This window comes from Numenius arquata, chromosome 1 (genome assembly GCF_964106895.1).
Source record: "Numenius arquata chromosome 1, bNumArq3.hap1.1, whole genome shotgun sequence".
Classification (NCBI taxonomy): domain Eukaryota; kingdom Metazoa; phylum Chordata; class Aves; order Charadriiformes; family Scolopacidae; genus Numenius; species Numenius arquata.
In genome coordinates, this window is record NC_133576.1 from 8283364 (window position 1) to 8308284 (window position 24921).

At 41.4% G+C, this 24921-nt stretch overlaps 1 protein-coding gene across 3 annotated transcripts in view; it reads right to left on the reverse strand.

Annotated features, from left to right (window-relative positions):
- Positions 1–2382: 2382 nt before the first annotated feature.
- PARVB (parvin beta) overlaps positions 2383–24921 on the reverse strand; it is a 67799-nt gene continuing 45260 nt past the window's right edge. For 2 of the 3 annotated variants that reach the window (XM_074153135.1, XM_074153221.1), the window contains exons 7-13: positions 21802–21860; positions 20087–20106; positions 18241–18302; positions 16484–16552; positions 14121–14222; positions 10719–10791; positions 2383–6050 (exon numbers count right to left, since the gene is read on the reverse strand). In XM_074153135.1, the coding sequence (XP_074009236.1) occupies positions 5974–6050; positions 10719–10791; positions 14121–14222; positions 16484–16552; positions 18241–18302; positions 20087–20106; positions 21802–21860 (462 nt within the window). In that variant the 3' untranslated portion in view covers positions 2383–5973. The remainder of the gene's footprint in view (positions 6051–10718; positions 10792–14120; positions 14223–16483; positions 16553–18240; positions 18303–20086; positions 20107–21801; positions 21861–24921) is intronic. The other variant, XM_074153313.1, reaches the window with a different exon arrangement.

Sequence of the window (24921 nt, forward strand, 5' to 3'; positions counted from 1 at the left end):
GAAACCAGCGTCGTATCCGGAACTTAATTGTCTATGTGCTCGGTCCCCGCTGGAGACTAAAATAAACAGAAATACAAATGCAGGAAACGTGCAACCCCGCAACTCCCGAAATACCAGAAAGCATTAGGACGATACGATCGTTCTCCCGTGGCACTGCGTGGCACGACTGCTTGCCAGCCCGCGGCCGGGGCGACTCGCAGCGCGCTTCTGCTTTGCATGTAATAAGAAAACAGGCCAACGACAGACCAAACCATCGCGCTACATCGCACCTTTTACTGACGGTCCTTTGAGCAGTTTATAAAGCAGATCAGCATTACTCTACCCACCTGGTAGAAGGAGAAAGTTAGGCAGAAGGAGATTGACCTATTTGTCCGCAGAGAGCTAGTTAGCCACACCAGGGCCCAAAATGCTCATCTGAGACAAGAGTTATCTCCACTAGGCAGTGCTGCTGCTCTTCATAGAATCATAGAACGGTTAAAGTTGGAAGGGACCTTAAAGATCATCCAGTTCCAACCCCCCTACCATGGGCAGGGACATCTCCACTAGAGCAGGTTGCTCAAAGCCCCATCCAGCCTGGTCTTGAACACTTCCAGGGATGGGGCATCCACAACTTCCCTGGGCAACCTGTTCCAGTGCTTCACCACCCTCACAGGAAAGAATTTCCTCCTAATATCTAATCTAAATCTCCTCTCTTCCAAATTAAAGCCATTACCCCTTGTCCTGTCACTACATCTCCTGACAAAGAGTCCCTCTCCGGCTCTCCTGTAGGCTCCCTTCAGATACTGGAAGGCTGCTATGAGGTCTCCCTGGAGCCTTCTCTTCTCCAGGCTGAACAACCCCAGCTCTCTCAGCCTGACCTCATAGGGGAGGTGCTCCATCCCTCTGATCATCTTCCTTCCCTTTCCCACCGTTAATTAAAGAGGGAAAGCTCCCTACAGCAACCACTTTCCCTGGACGTTTCCTCAGGTACCAGTTACATTTCCTTCTGGAAGAGTTAACAAAAAGCAATTCTGCAGTCTTCCATGAAATATCTCATCCCAGAATGAGAAAGTATACAGCCACACTAATTAAGCTGGTCTGGTTTAATGGTGTTAAGGGACTGACTCCTGTGTTTAGCTCCACACCACAGACAAGAACTGACAGTTCTTCATGAGCTAAATGGGATAAAGGAAAGTGGGTTGAAAACAGATCTCCAGCTGCCATGAATTCTTAGTAACTGAGCACTTAAATCCAAAATCCTTAATCAAAGGGCAAACTTAATTGTATTTTCTAAGCAAATAATAAGCCCAACATTACACCAAATTAGCAAAGAACGAGAGTACCTTCTTACCCATGCAGAAGTGTATGCCACAGCCTAGAAATGTAGTAAGTGAAAAACAAAAGGAAGGTATAGCTGGAGACGCTATTGGCAACTTTGGACAAATCCAGTTTTGTATCAGCAGGCAGAGGGAGCAGGAAGAAATAAATGTTGGGAAATTCATCTGTAACTACTAGGTCTCTCCCTACCTCAACTCGCAACGCACGTGACTTGTTTCTTGAAAGCCTCATTCACAATACAGCACGTCAGTGTTAAAAGCACAAGTCCGAAACACACGGGATCTTTTTTCCTTCAAAAATTGATGTTGTCACCAGTCCATGAAGTATCCAGTCTCGTGTAGGACAGCATTAGTAAATTGTCTCTCAGAGCTGCATTTGATTTTATGCCATCTCCCGCCCCCTGAGTCCTTCTGTACATTCCCAAAGCACAAATCACACACACACACCCCCCAGACACACACCTGGCCCTCGCATAAAGCCATTGAAGAACAATTCAAGGAATCAACAGCACTCCCACCAATAACAAGCTCTGATAATGCATTTTCCTGCTTCTCCGCATGGCCTTGCTATATGGAAGAGCCGCTCTATGCTCTCTCCACACCAGAGCAGAGGGCAGCACACAGGCATTTTCAGTGTCATCCCAGACTGACTTGAGCTTCTGGCTTCCCAACAGCTCTGCAGACACATCAGGGACTGGCTTTGGCATGCCAGGCTTCCCTCCTGTGCTGCTGTGAAAGAACTGGTCCCCAGGTCTTCTTATGGCATCAAAGAGAATAATTCAGTGACTTTTCTCTTGTGGAAGGGACAAGGTAAACAACTCGATCAGGTCCAGTAGCCGAGCAAAATAAAATAAATTAAAAAAAGTTGATGAAACCTACAGAAGAGCTCATTTGTGTCTGCCCATACAATCTCATCACCTGTACCAGGGCCAGAAACCTAAGATCACTGCTTTGCTAGGTCTACATCGATCATCATGTATCTGGGACCCTTGATGAAGAAGGCAGCTGAAGCCCATTTTTCAAAAGTTCTTCCCACAGACTTATCCATTTAGCCAAAAAAAGATGTAGAAAACCAAGTGATCATCATTTATTTATTTGAATAAATAGTACAACTGTCACAAACCATGCACAACACTCCTGCTGTCATTTTTAGCAAACATAGCATTGCATTGTAACTTGCTTACAGTACACAACTCTTGCCACAAAGCTGGATGTCTCCAGCATATGACAAGTCCAGAATTTTATCTGCAAGGCTGGTTTTTAGTAGTTAGAAATTCAGAGTAAACACTGTTAAAAAAAGTAGAAAAGAGTCTTAAAAAATACATTAATACTGAAAGCACGGCAGGGTGGGGAAGAGGGGCAAAAAGTCCTATAAAGTTTAAACCGACTAAAAAAAAATCTGCCACTGTTGGTTTTTCATCTTGAGTAACAGGATGCAGCTGAGGAGTATCTGGGCTTCTTCTGTGGTAACATAGCTCACTGGAACCAAGTATGTCAAGCAGATGCACCTGAAAGGCAACTTGTATGGACTGGAAAAGACAGACATTCATTAAGTACTTACAAATGTGGAAGCTTTAATGCTACAGAGCATTCAGAGTTCCACAGGAACTCAACAGGATTCAGACCTACCCCAGTGGCAGCCAGGGAACATATCTAAAACTCCAGTAATGCAAAGAGTTCATGAATAATATTTTTAACACTGACTTATCTTTTTGAGGGGGGAAAAAGTAAGTATCATGCATAGGTAAGAGAAAGGCATGACAGAAACAGGTGTTTAGAGAAGCTTTACCCACATTGCTCCTCCTGTAAAATGGACTGCTCGAAGCTCCAGTTAAATCCACCCTGTTCCCAGTCTGGTTAACAGTAAATACAGCGTCTACAGGAAGAGTGACCAGAGTGACCTGGCTAGACAGCAAGGAGCTAAGGAATGAAAAGTGTATTTTCCCTATGTAACATTTACCAACAGACTTAAAAACATAACAAAACAGAGTATGACACCTGCTCCCAACCTGTCCATGGCACCAAGCCTGCAGTAATGTAAGGAATGCTAAAAGGTACCTATGCCTCAGGTTGTAGAGGAGGGACTCAGGTTTCTACAGTGACCAGAAATGCCTAATTAAACAAAATGGAGACTCTTTTAAAACTTGGTGGTATGTTCACATCTGCTCACAAGCAATGAGGATGCTAACTGTTAAATCCCCATCTCAGAAACAGCTATCCCCCCTCCCAGATCCAAACCGATTTTATCAATCTCCTCTTGTTACTTTCTGTTTGCTTTTGATATTAATATTGCTTGCAGTTTCAAAAACTAGATTCTCTGGAGGTATTTCCCAGCAATCCAGAGAATATAAACAGCATTGTCACTTCCACATCAGCTGAAGGGAGGCGGGTGAAATGACAGCGCTTTAACAGACTTGTTTCCCACAAATAACACCGCATTAAACTAAAAGTTTGCATGACCTTTCAGTTCAATCTCCTTCCAGCCTCATGATACCCTTATTTCACAGCACAAAAGTTAGACCAATTTCATTAACTTGCCAGGAGAGCTGACCGACCAGACCTTAGTGCCTCTGCAAGTCTCCTCTGTAATAATTGCTAGTGTCGTGGCAGAGTCTAGCGGCCCCATTTGAAATTCAGGTCCAATTGTGCTAGGCTCTGAAAAACAGCAAGAGGTCAGGTCCCTCCTAAAGTACAGGCAAGCGATGACTCCCCACAGAACCTTATAGGGTAGATGAGACCTGAATTTTTAATGGAAAGAAATGGCAACTTCCTTCCATCTTGGCTTTGGAGTTACAAAAGGAGGTGACCCAAATAAATCGAATACTAGAACCCAGAACCCAAAAATACGAAGCAAAGAAGTAGAAGCCCATTTCTCTCCCTTTGAGATTAAAAAAAAAAAAAAATGTTTAAGGAGTGAAGGAGAAAAAAAAAATCCCAATCGTGAAATGGTATCATTCAAATAGCAAGTTTCCTCTTGAATTCAGAAGGGTAAATAAAGGTTTGCATAAGAAATCCACTTTTAGGGTAAAAGACACCTACTCACAACAGGACTCAAGTGAGCCTATGGAGCAGAGCAATACTACCTGCTTCCTCTTTGGGGCACTCTGCCTAATATTTCGCACAAAATCATTGCTGCCCATAAAAGAAAAGTTACTGCTGAGATACATAAAAGCAGTAGTCAAATCTCTCCCCGGTGCGCTACAAGAAAAGGAGTGCTGTTATATAAATATTCCACAAATCATTTACTCTGGAAATTACAATCCCATTTCTTTGCACAGCTCACCTCAAAAAAAAAATCTACTGGGATGGCTCATGTTCCAGCACAGCCTCCTTGTACACACCACTCACTACACCTGCACATCACCAGCCAGGAACCGCTCCCCAGATGAAACCTGTTAAGTACTATGAGGTAACTAGACTCTTACCGGATAAATACAGCAATCCTTTTTTAAAATGGATTCCCACTAAAATCTGTAACAGCTCAAAAGGCTACAGGATTAGACCAGAGCCTAGCAGACTATTTCTTGGGATAGCACAGGGCAACTCAATTTAAAGCATAACTGATCAACTGAAAAGCTTCACATTTGAGTGCTAACTATTGGCTCGCACTATGTGTAGCACGTCTTGCATAGCCCAGTGCAATCCATAAGTACAGGCAAGCTCTTATTTATACAGGAATTCAGTTTTACTCTTTAAGAAAGAAAATACATGAAACTCCATTTACAAAAGCCTGACCTCCAGAACTGTACAGCTGCCAGTAACTCCAACAGGAATGAATCTGACCCTTTATCTCAACTATGTGAAATGAAGAGTCAGCCTTTAAACTGCCAAGCTCATTATTCCCTATGTCTGTGTCAGAAAGGACCAGGGGCAAAACGCATTAATCCGGCCTATGCCTATTTGACCAGCTCCTGAGTGACCTGATTGAAGCTGCATGCTTAATAGATGACAGCAGCTCTAGCAACTAAATTTATGCTATAAAGGAGATGAAATAAAAAATAGACATCAAAAGATTAGATGGTCATCCCACTGCAAGACTTAACTCTGTGTAAACACGGAATGGAAATAACACTGAGTAGTATGAGGTTAACACAAAACCTGAAGCTTTTGCCATTAGCTTCAGATAGTGCCTGTAATTGCCCTCAGCCCCACCCACCCAACATACAAAAACCTTATTTAACTGAAAAGGCTCTGCTTCTAAATAAATTCCAATGCTGTTTTTCTATTGCTAACACTTAAGCCTGGAAAAACCATCAAATGCCAGCGGCAACCAAGGAGTATGCAAAAGAAAGTCTATTGTAGAATCAAAGAGTCTCCAGCCATGAGGAAAGTCTCATGTTTTCCCTGCGTATTAAAGTAGTTAGTGGTATATTTCCTTTATCAAAAAGAACATTTGTCAATCATAACAAACAACAGACCCAACAGTATCTTCTGGTACAAGTGTGAAATATCTACACATTTTCAAGTGACCTAGAGAATACACATGCATTATTTTTAGCGAGATTGTCATATAAACAGCTACAGAGAGACCACATCAATTGTAGAAAGAATGCATGAAGTATAAGTATAAGGCACAAAGGGAGCGTGCAGAGAGTGTGTTTATTGTAATTTCTGCCTAAGGAGGTTGGAAGGATGAAGACCTCAGCAGCTTCCAGGATCATTCAACATTCTTGTACTTTGTGAACAGGTTGTATAGAACCCTGAGGGTAGACTTCAGATCCAAGTTGACAACATCTGTGGAAAAAAAGGAGAAATCCTTAATTTGCTTTTTGTTATTCTTCGTTTGCCCTCAAAGGAACAAAAGTCCCCACATCTTTGAGCTGGTGGGATCAGCAACAAAACACCCCACATAGCTCTGATCTCCCCAAGACAAGCTTTTTCAGTGTCCCATAAGAGGCACTTCAAAACACCTTCACGATACTACAGTCAGAGCTAACTTCTCCGGGAAACAGAAGAAAGATAATTCCCTTTCTCATCTAAAATTCGTTACAGAGAAAGTCTACTTTTGTCCAAGACCTACGATCAAGGCTTTGGGAAATACTACCGATGACTTCACTGGCCACAGAAGCAGCAAACAAGTAGCCATACATAGCATAGAAGATACTAAACCTCACACATTCACAACTCTGCAATGATACAGTCCACAAATAAACAAAGCCTGAATTCTCTTAGCAGACACAAAGTTTTCTATTATTTAATATCCCTTCTTACCATGCAGGGAACAGGTCTGAAACAGTTCTCAACAAAAAGCCTTTCTGCTGGTACCTCCCAACTTATTACTATAATAAAATGCCAGGAAATACCCCTGGATTACGTCTGTGACTATGGGCGGAGGCACAGCACAGAGAAGGCTGAAGAGGTGGAAGGAAAGCCTGGATATAATATGCAAGAAAGGCAGAGGAAGCAAAAAAATACACAGTAGACAATATATATGGAAGCAGAAGTAAGGAAGAACAGATAATTTAGAAAATCATTCAAAGAACTAGGAAGACAGCAAACAATTAACAGACTAAGTACAATTAATGTGAGGTCCAGGGGAAACATCTACTGCCTGTTTTGAAGAATCCTTGCCAGGTTCTCTCCACCCTTCCCTCCCTCCCTATACTGGGTAACACTCTAACCCCCACACCTCATCTGGTATTTTCAGTAATCTCTCAAACTTTTCTTTCTGCCCTTTTTCTGGTATTATTTTACATATTTCATTTCTGATTTTGTATTTCACATTTGCAAAAGAACCTTCTCCTGCCCCAAAGAAAGGAAAAATCCTAACTGCTGTGAAGTAATACACCCTGAAAAAAGAGATATCTTACCTGGGTAACTGAAATATGAAATGCATTTCTAATTTTTCCAGGTGTCACAGGAAGTTGCTTACTACCATAGCATTCTCAGTAAGGTAACAGGCAGAATCAGCAAGATTGTACCAGCAAGAACTCTGTACCAAGACCCAGTTCCTTCAGAGGTGGATTTAAAATGTAAATTTAGCTGTGAGAAACAACACTTTGCAACAGCCATGCATTTCTAAAGCTGGGAAATCAAGGCAAATATCTGGAGAAGAGACAACTACCAGCAGATTTGCCCCACTGATGCTGGCAGTCACTTTTGTTTGCTAAACAATTAAACAAAATAGTGCTGCCACTATGAAAATACCAAAAAAGCTGGCCCAAATAGTCAGCTCTGCAGTGGTCAGAGACTTGTAGTTTGTATTTGCCCCAGTCCCCTGAAATGGTTTTCTTTTGCCCATACTATCCATTTTCAGCTTCCCACTGAAAGCTGGATGGGTCTTTTCCCTGAGCCACTGTAATCTCCATCTCTGATACAACATCACCTGATACAACATGAAGCGGTGTGGCCAAGTCCTGCAGGGTCCAGTTCCTGCCTCTGGCTGACACCAGTTCAGATGCAGGAGCTGCCTACACTATAAACCAAGATCAAGGTGCCAGTGGAGAGAACGAGACCTGGAGGGTAGAGCAGAAACATCGCTGGAAGCTAGAAGCACAGCTAGGAAACCAGGGCACATCCCAAGGAGAGAATAGCTAGGAGTAAGAGGCAGCAAAGTTCCAGGGCAAGGGCTAAAGGCACCAGAAGAAGCACCAGAAAGAAGCATCTGGAAGGGGGCTAAGACCTGAGGCACTGCATGTACAAGCCATCTGCCCTCATGGAGGCATTTAAGGCTGACTCCTACTAATCTCCACCAGCAATATGAGCTGGGTACCTGATGCTGATCATCCGTGGTGATTACCCTGAGGAGTGAGAGGTATGGGAGGCCCCATCACTAAAAGAAGGAACGGACCCAGCTCTTCTATTTGGCAGTAAATTTAGGGTCAGAAGAAACTATTGTGGTCACATAGCCTGACTTTATGTACAACACAATCCTTACAGAACTTTATCTTGAAAATCCTGTATCAAGCTTACAAACCAACCTGTGGCTGAATTAAAAATAAGCTTAACATTGCATGGTTTCCTTTTTTTTTTTTTTCCCTTTTCAAATCGTCCAGTGGCAGAAATTCCACCTCCATCCCTTGACAATTCAGAACTGATGGTTAATTACCTTCACTGTTGCAAAAGTTATACTGTAATTCCAGTTTGACATTTTCCTAACTTTCAGACCTTGTTATGCCTTTGCTGCATTAAAGAGTAGAGTAGCATGAGATGCATCCTCCCTGTGTGGGTGATTACAGTGTTCCTTATTGATCAGTGTCTAACAGGCATTCCCAGGAATAAGCATACTCTCAGCATCCTATTTCTTATTTTAAGATGAGGCATGCACAGTCACAACATTACCAACAACAACTAATAAAATGTTAACTGAAAGTGGCCATAAATAATCAAAATAGTTTAAAATATTCCATTAATTTAAAACTTTCACACTCCATCACAACCCTGTTAGAGGCTAATAAATTAATCCACTAGAACATACTCTTTCTGCAATAACTCAGCATCAAGTTCTGCTGCTGGCTCAATCTACCGAATTGGGCTGGAAGAACAGAGAAGAGAAGCTGTCCCATATGCTCCTATTTTTGTTCATCACCTGTACAAAGACACGCTCAAATATTAAACAAGATCTCTTTCTTTCATGCACTGCAGAAAGCACGGACTATAGAAATATAAATTGTGATGTTCTGCTCTAGACAACATTTTAAATTAAAATCCTACAACTAATTCAAGAGGCATTTACTACCCATTATCACACTAAAGGCCATGGATTCACCAAACAGGTTTTCCAGCCTGCTTAGGAATGATCAATAGGTCGAGTATGGCATTAACAGAATATGTAATATGCAAGACTTTTGTGGAGCATCTGAGTCTACGACAAAAGGAATTCTTCTTCTAAGAAACACGTACTACATGACTGTACTAAGTGTCAAGATCCTTAGAGGGTTCAGTGAAACTATGGTGACAAGCAAAGCCCAAGATGTTACTGTCCTCTCCACAGGAGCAGCTTTTCAAGAGCAACAGTGAGTTTTACAGGCAATTCCAGCCACACGGACACCTGACGAGCACGCTCACTCCAACAGCTGTGAGCTGCTGCTGCCAGGAATGGGTACGCACACAGAAGAGGAAGGGATACACACAAGAGACCGTATGTCCTGCAGCAGCAAAAAGCAAAAAGGAATGTTCTATGAGCTCATTTGGCTCTCTAACTCCTATTAATAATTAAATTTTCAATCAGTAAAACACTTAAACATATTCTGCTGCTTACTGAATCTACACACCTTGTCCAGAGCAAACAGAAGATCTGCTATAGTGTTCTACCACTCATGACAGTGTAAGGATATAACCTTATGGGAAGGCAATGTCCTCTGTTAGATCAACCGATGAAAACAATACAAAAAAAGGGACAAGCTTTCAACTAGAGAAGTCTTCTCCTAGGTTTTTAACACTTTCTCTCTTGCGAAACAGACTTACCTAGCTTACCTGATCTCTTACTGCAATCTCTTTAACCCCCAAAAACTGCGATTCCTGATTGCGCATCCACATTTCTCCTGTTTCCTTGTCCACCTCACATGCCCGCTGACTGAGCTCCAAGACTCAGAAGACTCCTTTACTTTCCCAAGCTAGTGCCTTGTTTCACTGAATTATTCAGGAGCACTTTTCATCCCCAAATTTAAAAGAACAGTACTGACAGGATACATACGCATTTAATAGTCTTTTGCCTTTTCTCCTCACTATAACCAGCTCCGCTATCTGTTAATCTATTTACTATCACCACTTTGTCCCATTTTAAGTCAGATTGAACATTTATTGGGGGCTCCTCAATTTAATGCGTTCTGCGGAAGCCTTTTAATGCCTATGTAGTTTGTAACAACAGGAATAAAAATTGCTCATTTAGCAGTCATAAAGTTTTAATTCTTCTTTTTATCCCTAGTGCAAGCAACAATGCAGACCTCATCATTAATTAATTTCAAGGTTCAGAGACCTTAAAGGAAAAACTCAGTTTTTACACTTCAATTCTGACTCCCAAGTCCATATAAATCAAGAAGAGAGTTTGCTACTGGTTCTCCTAAAAAATACAAAAGCCTTTCTGTTATCTGTCACTGAAATCTGATCACAAGAGTCCAAACTAGCGCCAACTGTAAGAATTATGAGAATTAGACCATGGAAAGTTTCCTGCTTGGACTGTTATTGAGAATACCAGGCAAATTTAGAATATAGCACTGCATAGGTCTTGGATCATTCACTAAAGCTAGATTTCTATACCTCAGTGCATCTATTCCAGACCAGAAACACAGGTAAGGATATACCCCAGATACAGACAATGAATCCTTTGGAAAACTGTCAAGGGGTGCATTTACTGCTCCACTTTGTGGTACTACTGCTACTATCTTTGAATGGAGTTGCACTTGAAAAGCACCTGCTGTTATGTCTTCATTCACAGTTTAGAGCCACACGGCATGTCCATACCTTCAGGGCGAGCTTTTGGTTTCTTCAGTCCTCCATCTTGCATTAGCTCAAAAGCAAAGGAAACATTATGGACCTGAAAGAGGTAAAGTGTTTAGAATCTCAAAGTTATATACGCATTTAAAACCTTTAATTAAATTTTAGAAATGCTTTATTCTCTCTATACTTGATTTTAATAGAATTATCGTTCTCTATATCAAACATTTACATGCTTAAGCATGGCAGAAAGTACATATGGGAGACTAAATGAACACTTGTATCATTATAGGGCAAATATTCACTTTTTGATACAAAGAAAGTAATTTAAAATTTCCAGATTTCAAGTGTGAAAATGTCACTGGGTACCACATGAACCAGGAAACCCCATTAAGCCCCTATCTCAGTCTCTGAGGTCTCAGTCTCTGTCTCTGGCAGAGGCCAGACAGCTCCCATTAACAACTACAACAGAGCTGCATTTTGTTGAGTTCTTCCTGCCTTTACCCAAGATCAATGTTTCCAACTACAAAGCAAGAGATCACTCACCATCCAGGCAACAAGGAATACAACAGAATTGACATAACTGAACAGAAATGAGAAAATACATATGGGTGTGCAAAAAAGAAGAAATAAGGACACTAAACGGAATTATTTTCAAAAACCATTAGTATTTTCAGTATTATTATCAGTTGCCTATCAAGCAACATCATCAAGAAGCCAGGGCGCTTGAGTCTCCTGGTGCTTTGCTTTGGCTTCCTCTACTTGAAAACAGAGCTAAAAGCCAAATTAAGTTTCTCTAATGAAGCAAATGCTTCAAAAAACTCTTGGTGGTGGCATTTCCCAGACAGACTGTGCAGTGAACTTGCAAAACAAGTAGGCACGACTGTACTGAAAGAGCTTTCTGAACAAGCCACCAAAAATCATACATGAACATAAAGTCAGAGGAAAGAAAATGGACATAAAGGAAAAATGCAAGAAAGTGGGTGTCTTCTGTTAATCTCTCCTTTGAGAAGCAAACATTATAGTTTAAAGAGTTCTTCATAGCAGCTTTCTTGTCCACGCGTACTGAAATTTAAGCAAGGTAATTTGCATTATTAATTCTGTGCATTTTTGTTACTGCAAATGACAGTTCTGGAGGTACATAGTAAGAGGGAGAGATTTAATTAAAGCTACTCATCTCGAAAATCAGGGAGTTACGCATACAAAGCTCCCTACAACAAGGAAGAAAGGCCCCTTTGACTAGCGCTTATTGCTCAGGACTTTATTATCTTTTTACCTGCTACAGTTCCTCCTCATTCATTGTGACAAAACCAATCACTTTCAAGATGAAAATGTTTTTTCCTTTACCAAAATCACAGAGTCTACCTCTCCTTCTTTGATTTACAAATCCCCTTTCCTCAAGGTAGAGTCTTCACACAAACCCACAATATTTCTTCAGTAATACTGGATAATTTTTATGAATTTAAACCATAAACAACAAAATCATAACTGAACAGGTGCTGGCTACAATTAGCATTCTGCATTTCTACAAGAGTGAAAATTCAAGATAATAGGATAGAAAAAACAAGAGAAAGCTATAAAGGAGAGCTTGTATAAGATGTAGTAGTCAACCATTTTCCCACTGTTCTACCAAGTTCCTGTGCAGTATACAACATTCAAAATGAATTAATCCCCATCCTTTCCACAAACTAACACCTAAAGCAGCCCCTCTTACCAGAGTCTGATTTCCTGCCTTTAGGGAGACCCTTTAAGTTCCCAAACAGCAACCAGTCACCTCCTGAGGAAGTCAACAATCCTATATAACCTATAGACCCTATAGCAGGCTCAGCATGTTAGCCTGGGTCTGTAACAGCGCTCGTTTGGTGCCGCTCAATTTCCTCTTACAATCCTGGTACAGGCAAGGTGGGTTACTCTACCAATGATGAATTTTCACCCAACCTCAGACAGGATGTACTTTTGCTGCGGGATGCTTGACAGCAACAATCTGCGCTGAAGCCATTATGAAAACTCCACCATTTTAAACAGCCCTCGCCTTACAAAGCATTCGATCTTTCAACTTTTGCCAATGTTTCCCCTCCTGACCTAGCCATTTCCTGCTGCAGCTCAGCCAACACAACGCTCGCATCCTCTCCACTGCAGAACGTGACAGAATAAAAAGCAGGGGGCAGAAGCATTACTCCAGCACAACCAGGCTCAGAGTATTCCGATATGAGGCACCAAACATACCCAGATGTGCATGCATGTCCAGGAACAACTGCAGAAAGAGGCAAACTTTTGGTTATGACAATAAAATGTGTGTTAAGCACTCTTCTCGTTGTTAGCACTAGGAAGGACACAGTACAATGGAGCGAGTGTGGAGCGAACAGCGAGATGCTTATTTTGTCTCCTTCCATCTCCAGTACCCTCCAAGACACTCTAAGACTGCAAAGAATCCACTCTTCTGCCTCAAAGCTCATTTAGGCAGCAAGTTATTCACTCCTTACCAAAAGAAAGAAATATCAAAAAAAGACAAGCTAGCACATTCTTTCAAAAGTTAAAGTCAGTAACATTGGCAATGATCCTGCCAAGAACTGGACACTGAACCAGATGTCTGTGCTTACAAATTGATCTCAGACAGGCAATTTTTTGCATGCTCCCTCCCTGGCAGGATTAGGGCATCCGTCTTGGCTGTAGATGAGCTCCAAAACACGTTACCTGTGAGCGCTCAACATACAATTTATAATCCCAGATCAACCAAAGATCACGGCCCAGGTACCACCTCTTCTACTACAGTACCTCATTTGCATATCAAGCAATGATATTTATTTGCTTGGCTTGTAGGAACATAAAATAAACTACAGAAAAAGAACTAATGGATAGTAGGCTACTGACACTACTGAGATGAGGGGGCAGTTTTTAAGCATGACATTCTGTGACCTTGGGAAGAAGCTCTATCTCCATGCCAATCCCAGCGTACAGAGCTTCCCATCTTCCACCCTTTTGTCTTTCTTGCCTATTTACATAGTATATACTAGGCAAGGCCAGGCATCAGCTCTGCTGTCTGGCACAATAAGGCATCCCTGAACACAAAACCACTTCAGGCAGTACTACAATTATATAAATCACTTTGATTATGCAAAGTACTATACAGTACAAAGCACTTATTACTGATTATTCATTCCGGATATTAATGAGCTTTATGTGTCGTTTGATGCTAGGTAACAGAATACCTTTGTTCCTTAACTACGGGAAATTTACCCATTCATTTCACAAGCAACTTTTAGTGGTATTAATTATCAAGTGTCACAGCCAGTGCATCTTTGCTACAGCTCCTGAAGAGAAGAATATACCAGGTTCTGATTTACTGGGCGAAAAGAGAAAGGACACAATGACTGGAAAATATCACATGGTAACAAAGCAAAAAGAATATAACCTGGAGTTTCTACCCACCTTTTGATCAAAACTTTCAGGCGTTAAGTAGAAGTTGTGAAGTGGAACAAAGTAGTCTTCAAGGAGACCCATGAGTAAAACCAAGTAAACACCATCTGCAAACTAAATAGAAATACCAATGACATTCCTAGGTGAAAGCATCTGTTTTCAAATAAGCATTTATAAACAAGTGGAACAAGGAATGCTTGGCCCAAATTAGGTACTTTGATTTCTACCACTGTTGTTTGCTAGCACAGAAGTGTAAGACGGTTCAGGAGTCACAGACAAGGAATTGACAGCGAGTGTAACAAGCATTTACGGCTTTGTTTCATCTGCTCCCTGGATTCACCTATACCCTTGCAATCACCAGTGAAGCTGAGCAAGCTAAATCAGTCTTTTCTTAAGAGCCTGTTGATATAGCTGCTTTCTTGTCAGTTCTCTAAAGAAAAGAAAAAACCACAGGATACAAGGCTTTCTCCCTACATCTGGTAGCATTATTTCCCCTACTCTCTTTTCCTGAGCAAAACAAGGAAGCCCATCAGCTATTGCTATAGCATTAACCCATGCAAGATCATGTGCCAACCACTATTTAAATTACTTACATACAGTAAATACCTCTAAGCAGAAGAAATTAAAAGCAATTCACCTGGGAGTTATCTACAATTTGTACTCCTTAGTTGTGCAGACTATTTGGTCTGAATAGCCAGAGACTGAAAACAACCTCTTCTTTATCTCCAGCCAGTTGCCTATTTACTAGGCGACTGAATACTTTGGAGTGAGTTTAAGAGTATGTATGTCTGTTCTTGCTTTTCCTCATGTTTATTTTATTTGCTTGAGGAATCTTGCCAACTTTACTACAGTATTTAACAAAGCTTTTTCGATCAAAAAATAAAAAAAAAGGACTTCCTGGGAAAGATGTTTGCATGTTATGTACTATCAGTCCTACTACTACTGTACCTGGTCATTTCAACCACAATCCCTCTGAAGTTGTGTGTGCTGGACATTCAAATCTCTGCCCTTAATCAGAACTTGAAATTAAGTCTCCCCTGTCACAGGTAGGAAGTTTAACTTCACAAAAGATTTTTTTTTCTTTCCAAGTCAAAGTAGCTTGTTTAGTTTCAGTAAATACTAAATAATATACTGAATACTTTCAGCAATACTATTCAGTATTCCTACGACACAGAACAACTACTTCCTGGCTAAGGGGGGGGTAATGTTTTATATTTCTAACAGACTTGTTACTTGTGATGCTGATATGGCATATGTGACATCTTCTAACCTTTTCAAAAATAAATTGTTGGGTACTTCCAAGGCATTACACAAGAATTGCTTGTGACAGATCAGATCCCGTCACCCATTTATTTCAGCAAAGCTATAAAATAGCAGTGAATGACTGGTATTAAACTAAGCCAGGCTCAAACCAATTACCCATACTCCTGGTATAATTCTCTAGACGCCACACTTTTTTTCTTTTTTTTTTTTCTGGGACAATAAGATAACGATCTCTCCATGGTCCAGCGAACTCTGGAAAGAATATCTGCTTCTGCTTAGTCAAGCTCATGCCTGAAAATTGCGTAATTTTTACTTCTAAAGTGAGAACTATGCCACTGACACTGAAATTCACACTTACTTAAGGGTTCCAAGCATATTCGATACCTAGTTCTGTTCTAGAGTCAGAGAACTCCTAAAGAAGACAGTGGTGGTTGACGGTCACCTCTGCTAGCTTTAAACAGACTAAGCTGGATACCACTGGCAGTCAAGCCACTGCAGTACAGGAGCTACGAGCCGTTAATCCACACTGCCGAGAAGCAAGCGCAGTGCATGTGTTCACGAGATAGCAGGGTAGAGAGGAGCCTATAAAGACCTTTGCCGCAACAGCAAAATTGTTTCCAGTCCCACTTTGATGTGATCAAAGCTAACACTGATATCTCTATGATGAACTGCATACTGTGGTCCACACTCCTCCCGAGAGCCCCAGGCAGCCAGCTATTAAGAGCTTATTCCAGTTCATCATGAACCCTCACAGCTAGAAAAGACACAGCCCACCATCCACCCATAACTATAGCAACTGCTTTGCAGCACTCCACTTTGATCCGAGAGACAAGCTGCCCTGAAATCTAGCCATACTCCACAGTCGTTAGTATGACCCTATTAAATCTACAAGAATTTCACCTTATAATACAAATCAACAGCAACACGAAGCACGTGTAAACATGAGTAAAGGAAGCATCAGTGAATGGCATTGCTACTTAAAAGACAGAGCCCCGATCCCACAAATTAACATGCCCAAAGATAAGCAGTTGCATAACACGGTTTTAAGGAGTGCGGGCCCAGATTTGCAATGTACACAGTTAGGTAACAGACAATAAGACAAAGTCTCCTACCTGGGTTTCCAACTCCGTTACTTCCAAATTTAGTTTATTCAAGTGTTTGTTCACAAAGGTGATCAGAGACTATAAAAGAAAACACCAGAAAGTGATGTTAGACAGTCCAGACAGTGCCTATGTGAAAGGGTTAACATGATCTTTGTTTTTTTAAGCTTAATAAATATGCATGCATGTTATTTGCTTTTGCATAATTAAGTACATAAAACTGAAAACAACTCAGTCGTATAGTCATTTTCATTGCACCATATGCCAGAAGTCACCAGATGGTGCTATTACATACAGCGTACTAGTTATTTTTCCTAGCACATAAAGCATACTTTAGCGTTGTGGGAAAAAGCTGCGATGACATCAGTTCTTTTGCAAGTTCTTTGCGAAGATGAAGCAAGCAGTAGGTGCAATTACCGTCCACGCTAATTTCTTCAGGTTCTTGGAGAAGATCCACTGCCTGGGAGCAAGGCATCAGCAGCACTGAGCTAAGACTCCCAAGAGAAGATGCCAAAAGTACCCTGTTCTGCACACACCTCTGCTCCTGGAGTGATGTGTGCGTAGCAATTAGCAAATTACAGTTGGGATGTAACCCAAGTCTGCCATTTCTATTCCCGCAGGAAGCAGACATGCAAGATCCTGCTGCTATGAGTGAGGTATGTGCTAACGTACTGAAGCAGAGGGATCTGCCAGCCTGCTTACAACACTTCCAAAAGGGACACAGAGTTGGGTGTTAACAGCTCTATCGCAAGGATAGAGTTAACTTAATTCTCTATCAACTTTAAAATCACTCTTCTAGATGTTTTAGACTGGAAAGATAAAATCTTCCAGAGACTTAAAAGCACTATTTTAAATGCATACAACTTCTGTTTCATACAAAGCAAAGCGACGAATTACAGCACTGATCTTTGCATACTACTGTTCTAATCAATAGCTTAACAGCCACGTTGGAACTAGCTGAGAGAACAACATGGAGTGGCTTCCTTATGCGTTCTCTAACACTAACAAGAGCTGGCAGAGATCAATAGCTACTTTACCCCTCTGCTCTGCTTAGCTCAAAGAGCCGTGTCAAGAATACATCTGGGTAGGTGTGATTTGCAATGATGCTCAGCCTTGGAGATGAGAAGAGGACCACATGAATTAAGTGCTGAGTAGAAGAGCCCTGGGACAAAAGCAACTCTTCTGTAAAAGCTTTATATTTAGCAAACTTATTTATGGCTGAATCACAGTTCAGGCTACTGTGGAAAATATCTTCTAGTTGTGGAAGATCATCTTTAGTACAAGAATGAGCTGAAAACCAAACAGTGAGTGCTTCTTGAGGAGACTGAGGCTGAAGACACACGCATGACTGTGGCTGCTGTCGAGCCTAGCGAAGGGGTCACCACCACCAGCCACTCACTAGCCTACGGCACAGCCCCACTTGGGATATAAAAGCGTGTATGACTGTCCAGTCAGCATGATCTGTACCACTGTGAATACTTTGCAGAGTAGCTTTTTCCTAACCTGCGTCATTGTGATTGAATCTAGCAGCGCTACCTAGAAAAGCCTTGGCCATAAACCAGAGTAATGAGACAAGCCTGACCCGAAGCCAACGAATCCAGGTATCGCCTGGCTTTGAAACAGTGACCTTTGGGGGGATAAACACCCTTTCCACTATTTACAGTATTCACTAATCCTTTTCTGCTATTTTCCAGATCTTTCTGGATATCATTCCAAAAGTCTAAGAAAAAAAGCAATGTAGAAAATAAAGCTCAAATTTTCATTTTTACCTTTTTAACTACGCTGAGTTTGTCAGGTGCATGATCGAAAAGGGTGTCAAAGGCATCACGCTCTGGATTTAGGGGGAAAAAAAAAAAATTAAAAAATCAATATACCTCGAACAACCAAGTACGGGAAGCAGGTTATGTGTCCCAAGCTTAAAGGTCTTTCTCAGAAAGCCATGTAATCAAGACTGAAGCTAAAAGTTATCACCCTATTTTGCTGTCTAACTAAATACCAAAGCAAACTCCCTTGGGAATTTTAAAGGTAACTGAAAATAAGCATAGTATTCACTGATCTCTCTTTTCTGCCATTCATAATTGGTCAAAAAATATATAGGTGGAAGAAAAATTAAAATGAAACACAAGTTTTGATTATGCCCCAACCCTAACTTAAACAATGAGCCACTGAAACATCATCTGGTTTTGGGGCACTACAGCTACAGTGATAGCTATGGTTGCATCCATCGCTCAGCATCAAAATCAGGTATTAATTTGCTTAGTTTAATATTACTGGTAGTATCCCTGACTTCAGTAAAGCTTAAAACTGAACACAAGTGAAATCTGATGCAGCAGTGTATGACAAGCAAAGCTTACATACAGTATGAGTAATTAACTTGCGTTTAGACCTTCAAAGCATTGTATAACAATATCTAATCCAATCTCAAGTTCTACTAAATTTACCATATTAGTGCAACATTTCACACTGTGGCAGCTTTGGGCTGACTGAAATCTTCTTAACACTGAGTTTTTTGGATGACAGCTATCATCATTAGGTAAAACAAGAAAAAATTAGAAATCTAACCAACTGCAGTATTGCAGTTGCATTAAAAAAAAAAAAAAAAGAAAAAAAAAGCATTAAAAATGCTGGAAAAGTGTCTGGGTTTTAAGCTGTTCAAAATTTCAAAATAGGTTTTAACAGTTTTTCCAGGTTCAAATTCTTTTAATTGACAAAACACATTTTAATAGTTTTCTATTGTTAAATAAACAAACATATTTATTATGCAGATTCCTTTGGTATCTGAAGATACGTTATTTAGCCCCTACAGCCCCCTGACATTACTTATTTTCCGAGTATCTTATCAATTATTAATGCAGATACACCGCAAGAGGGGAAATGGTAGCGCTCACGTATTATTACTGGGGAACAGAGAAACTAAGTTACTTGTATTCACCACACACAGTCCTTAACAGGAGCCCACATCTCTTCAGTGATAAGTGAGTTAATGCCACTAACAAAACTAAATGCAAAAAGAGGAGTCTTTCAGCAGCAACACCAAAAAAATTGCTTTTTGTTTAGCAGACCAGATCTACGGTTGGTAAGGTCTAAACTCTAAAAATCTAGTGAACATGCGGGAGAAGAGATGCTCCATGCAAAGGAAGTAGAGGGAGCTGACTGGTCGCTGGAAGTGGACAGATAAACAGAGCTTTCTTAGACCTCGTACCATACACCTTTGCTTCAGTCATTTTCGTGTACTCATTTATATATAAATTAAATGGTCACATTATGAAGAAGGTGTAACTCTTATTGCTGGGGGTTGCAAAGATTTTTACTTGAAAGCCACTAACAACAGTACTAGGAAATACTGCCCTGTGCAGCATTTTCACTATTTATTACTTATAAATGAAAACAAGTCAAGAGAGACCAGTCTAAAGAGCACAAGCAGGATACCGGATGATCTGGTTCTACCCATTATGCTCCATATCTGTGTGCAGTAACAAAACCTGCCCCCGCAATACATTCCAACCCCACACAATTGTTCAATCCATTGTCTTGATCTGCTGAAGGAAAACAGACAAGATTTTTGTGCCTGATACAAATTTGAAAAAAAATTTCGGAGTCAACTTTGTTACTTACCAAATCTTCCCATCATCATCCTGCAAGTCAGAGCATTCAAAAATACTGGGTTAGTTCATGAATAATCGAATTGAAAAGACAAGACCATGGGCTTAACGGGCCTTCTTCTGCAAGATGCCGAGGGCTAACCACTCCTACCAAGTCAGGAGGCAGAGCATGCTGCAGACCAGACCCAACGTGCTGCAGGAATGTCCCCAGCAGACCACCAGTGATGTCAGGGAGATACATTCGAAATGAATGGACATGCACAATTATGTTTTACACATAATTATGATTTCTTATGCGTAAATATTTTTACGATGGAGAGTGAACAAATGTACTTCTGTGTACAGTTTCCACAAATACAGTAATCAGATGCTACACCACACAGCTCAGGCTATCTCACTTTCATCTGTTTTCTCTGAAGAAAGAAAACATACATCATATCTGGATATTATGTAAATAGACCTGTCACATATGAATTATATACACAGCCAGTGACATCACCAGACATAGGCAGATGTTTATCAGCTGAGAATCAGGCCCTGATTTGCACAAAGGAATCTGAAAGTATTCAGTGAATGCTGGATTCTGCTGATCACTGCATTTTCTGTAGCTACGCTTGTATCTGGGTACACAACACATTAAACAGTAAACCTCTTAATATTGTGCAATATTAAATAACTTAATAAAATACATGTATAAACACACATGGAAATCTGTAAACATCTTTCTCGCTAAAAAATGTCTAAACCTCACTCCGCAGATTACCTCTTACAAACCACATCTGAAGGAGAGGACAAGCTAACTACATTGTTCAAGAGCACAGGAGTGAGGGGAGGAATTCTGGCCAACAAACCTGAGGCAGAGCTCTGATCCTGCAAAAAACACTATGAGATCTTTAATGTCCACACAGAGATGTTATGATCTCATTTTTGAGCGTTTCCATCTGAAAGATCTTCCCCGCTGAGCTAGCCACATGGTACTTAATTTATCTTCAAAGTCACGGAAAGCTGAGCCAACTCTACAGGGAGCCAATACCCTGATAAACTGAAGGAGGACTCATGTAAGCCCCTCTTAGAATAGTTGCCTTCAGGCCACGCAGAGGAAAAAACCTCATCTTTTATTTGCAGCCAAAGTGCATGTCTAGCCTTCTCCCTATAAAAAGGACTGTAAAAACATAAAGCAGAGTAATCTGTGGCAAAAACTGGAGAGGGAAGAGGTTTATTTATTTAATTTAGTTTTGCTGAGCTCTAGTCCTGAGGTACTATTGAAAACAGAGATCATCTCTCCTTACAATTATAACAGGGTATCGCTTCAGTTTTCAGAGGTATTTCAAAGAATTGCCTTTTGTCAAACTAATTCTTCCCCAAAATATCTACATTGGCCCTTGACTTGAGAGAAGCAAAAGCACTGGGCACAAATTAGTTATATATGGCTACCTCCAGAAGGCAGGGGGCAGAAAAAAAGGCCCACAAAGGTCAAAGCCAATGAACTATTCAGTTAAAAGCTTCTGTAACACAAGAATGTCAAGAAGACACTTTTCTCCTTTGTAACATATTTCCAGAGACCAACATTATTTCTATAAACTTAAAGAAGCACCATCACCATCACATTAATGGTTTTTCTTAATTTAGCAGGGGTGAGGGGAAGATTAAGTCTCTCTGTCGCCTTTGTAAATGGTCTCACATCACACACCACAGACACATTCTGAAGTTGAAGTGTTTTGTGCTTACTCTGTCGTAGTCGTCAGCTCCTCTGTAACATGAGTGGTCTGAAGGAGGCCTTCGCGTTTCTGGAAAGGAAGATGAGAGTTAGAAACTGAGATGGCATTAGTAAAGGAAAAGCTCATTAGGGGCTCTGCCTCATTCAGCATCTTTCGGAATCCCAGAGGAGAAAACTGGATAAAGACTGTTTGCTAAGTACTGTAGAGGTAGAGGTGAAACAGCTGACACATGGGGGCTCACTCCCAGAACAGCGGCATTTATCAGGCTGACAGCCAAATGGATGTTTGGGAGATGTGTATATATATATATATTTAGATATATATATTTGCAGCCAACAAACTCGCTAACAATTCTCCCCCTGAGACCAGAGTCAACATCGTGTCTGGAAAACAGATTAGAGAGAGTGTGTCAGCCCCGTCTTAAACTCCCCATGGGCACTTGTTTGTGTCACGGTGTCAACTAACAATTTGACACCATTGGCAGCCTGGCTCTCCGGAGAGGTTTGGGGCTGAAATAACATGGACGGCTGCCCCCAGGCCAGGGCTCCGGTGTGCCGGCAAACCTCTCCAGGCATGAGGGCAGCTCTCCTAGAGTAAGCATGTTACTGAGGCCACCAGCCACATGCCTGTCAGGAACTCATCCACTAAGGAAACGTAGGAAGCATAAAAAGCCCAACTAGTGATTTCACAATGAACAGTATTGTTCCAGAAACTCCTGGAGGTATTTAAGAAACGTGTAGATGTGGCACTTCAGGGCATGCTCTAGTGGCCGAGATTGTGGGCGTCTTTTGTGTGTGTATGGCTGGACCCGGTGATCTCAGAGGTCCTTTCCAACCATTAAGATTCTGTGATTCTGTATTTCCCTGTTACTGGCTTTTCTCTCCTCAGGGTAATTTTCTGCATGAATAAGGAGTCTCCTACCCAACAGAGAGTTAGCATGTGGTGAGACTCAGTTTCCAAAAAGCTTTCTAACAGCTTCCTCAGCTCCGTTACAACACAGCCCCCTGACACAGGTGGGCTCAAATGTGTCTGATCCTCTCCAGTGCTTTGGAGACATAACATGTGCCTCCCGGAGGCTGGAAGTGCTTTTAATCGAGTCAAAAACTTTCTTAACATCTCTCTGGGTCCCTTCGTGAACTATGGGATATAGCCTTATGCCTGAATGGCGGAATTTCTTTCCTCCTTTCTCTATGCTTAAAAAGCTGACACAAAGAGCTCAAATCTCAGCAGCCATCTAGGAACCGGGTCTGTCAGAATGACTTACGGCAGGGTTAATAAAGCTGCTAACTCAGGTAAGCAGGGAAACCGCCCCCTCAGGCACAAGCTCTGTGCACATACGCCATCTCAATCGTTTTCATCAGCTGAATCCCAAACAAGAATTTGTTAGGCTTTGAAGAGAAAAAACACATCCTTTCCCAGAAGCAATCTAAGAAATAAAAATTGAAATCTAAAAGCCAGTAAGAAGAACTCCTGCCCTCCCGCTCCCTACTCAACGAATGAAGGCAGCACCGCTTTCTCAAGCCACCACCCAGGGAACCTGGCTGGAAAGCACAGTGGGAGCTGTGGTCTCCCATCGCTGTGCTGTTACGGCTCCGTGCCGGAGCTGGGCCCTGTGCTGGATGCCGCCAGCTGGCCATGTCTTCACAGCCCCTCACTTGCCTATCACGCGTACATCTCACCCTGCTCCCCCCGAGGGAGCCACGGGAACAGTGCCAGAAGGTTTGGCGAAACAAGCCAGGATGACAGCATGGATGGAAAAATGAAAAAGCATCTGACAGGGCAATGTTTTCTCGCATACAAAACAACGTTGTCTTTATTCCATCCCACCATGTCTCTGCTTTATTAACACAGGTTTCTGGACCTTCCAGGCACCATGTACCCCAGGGAAGAGATGCTATAAACTGTGAACAAAAACTCACTACATGGCGACTAGTGAATAATGCCTCCAACCCCCCGATAAGAAAGAGGAACGGATGCCAACGCTGACTCCCCAGTAGGTGGAAATGGCAGCATTTGAGTGTAGCCCCCTTCGAGGCAGCTGAGCACGCTGCCTGCGCAGCAAGCCTAGGTCCCTTGGCCTTGCCATCCAAAAGCAAATGTCATTCTTTGGTGAAACTTTGATTCTTTGCACCGCTGCCACCAGACACATTTATTCTTCACCCTGCCTTGCCTCTGACCTTTCAGTCTGCAACTCAGACTGCAAGGGAATTATTGCAAAAATACTTCAGATCTCCCAGTAGCACCAAGGTGGGACATGCTGCAATTTTAAAAATGAGAATGAGGAAAGCTAAGCGCAAAAGACAGCAATTCCTGAGCCCTATAAAAATAACCAACACAGTGAGCTTTAGGAACAATATTTACACTTATTTCTGAGAACCTTTTTGTTTTCCTGAATTAGGGTATTTGTTCATCATGCAAGTCTAAGTTCCAAATATCAGGCAGTAGAGTCAGTTGGAAGAAAAATCTCAGGATTTTCAGCTCTCACTGGAAGAATGCACTGAAACCACGAAGTTTCTCTCCTCCACTGGGTGGGGGCTGGAACCACAGGCACATGCTGAGTGACACCAGTATTAAAACATGTATCATCTTAGACTCTTAACTCAGCACTTGGAGTAGCTATCAACAGGATCTTAACTAGAAGATCCACCTTGCTCTGCTAGGACTCTTCATGTATAACTTCGACATACATCACCATGGTTACAAAATTTTCTGTTTCACACAAAAAAACCACCAAGAAAAACAATTCTGGAGATTGATTTCAAAAAGGTTTGAAAGTGATTAGGTTTCAGGAACTCAGCTCTCAACAGGGGCTACCTCATGATGCCCAATATAAAATAACAAACAAAAGTGTTTTTCTGCTAGGCTAGTATTGTAGTTGTCCTAGGTAATATTGACAGAGAGATAGGTAGGTAAAGGATCTTCCTACCAAAGAAGGTAAAGCAGAAAGTCCTCTCCAAAACCCTTGTGGGTTTAACAAGATATAGATCCAGATCTTTCTCACACTGTAAATTAACTATTTTTAATTAAAAAAAAATATATAGCACCTTAGGAAAGTCTCAGTCTGTCACCTCAAGATGCTAAAGGCGTGAAGAATTTAAGGGAAGGGCAGAATCATCACCAGTCTGTGGAG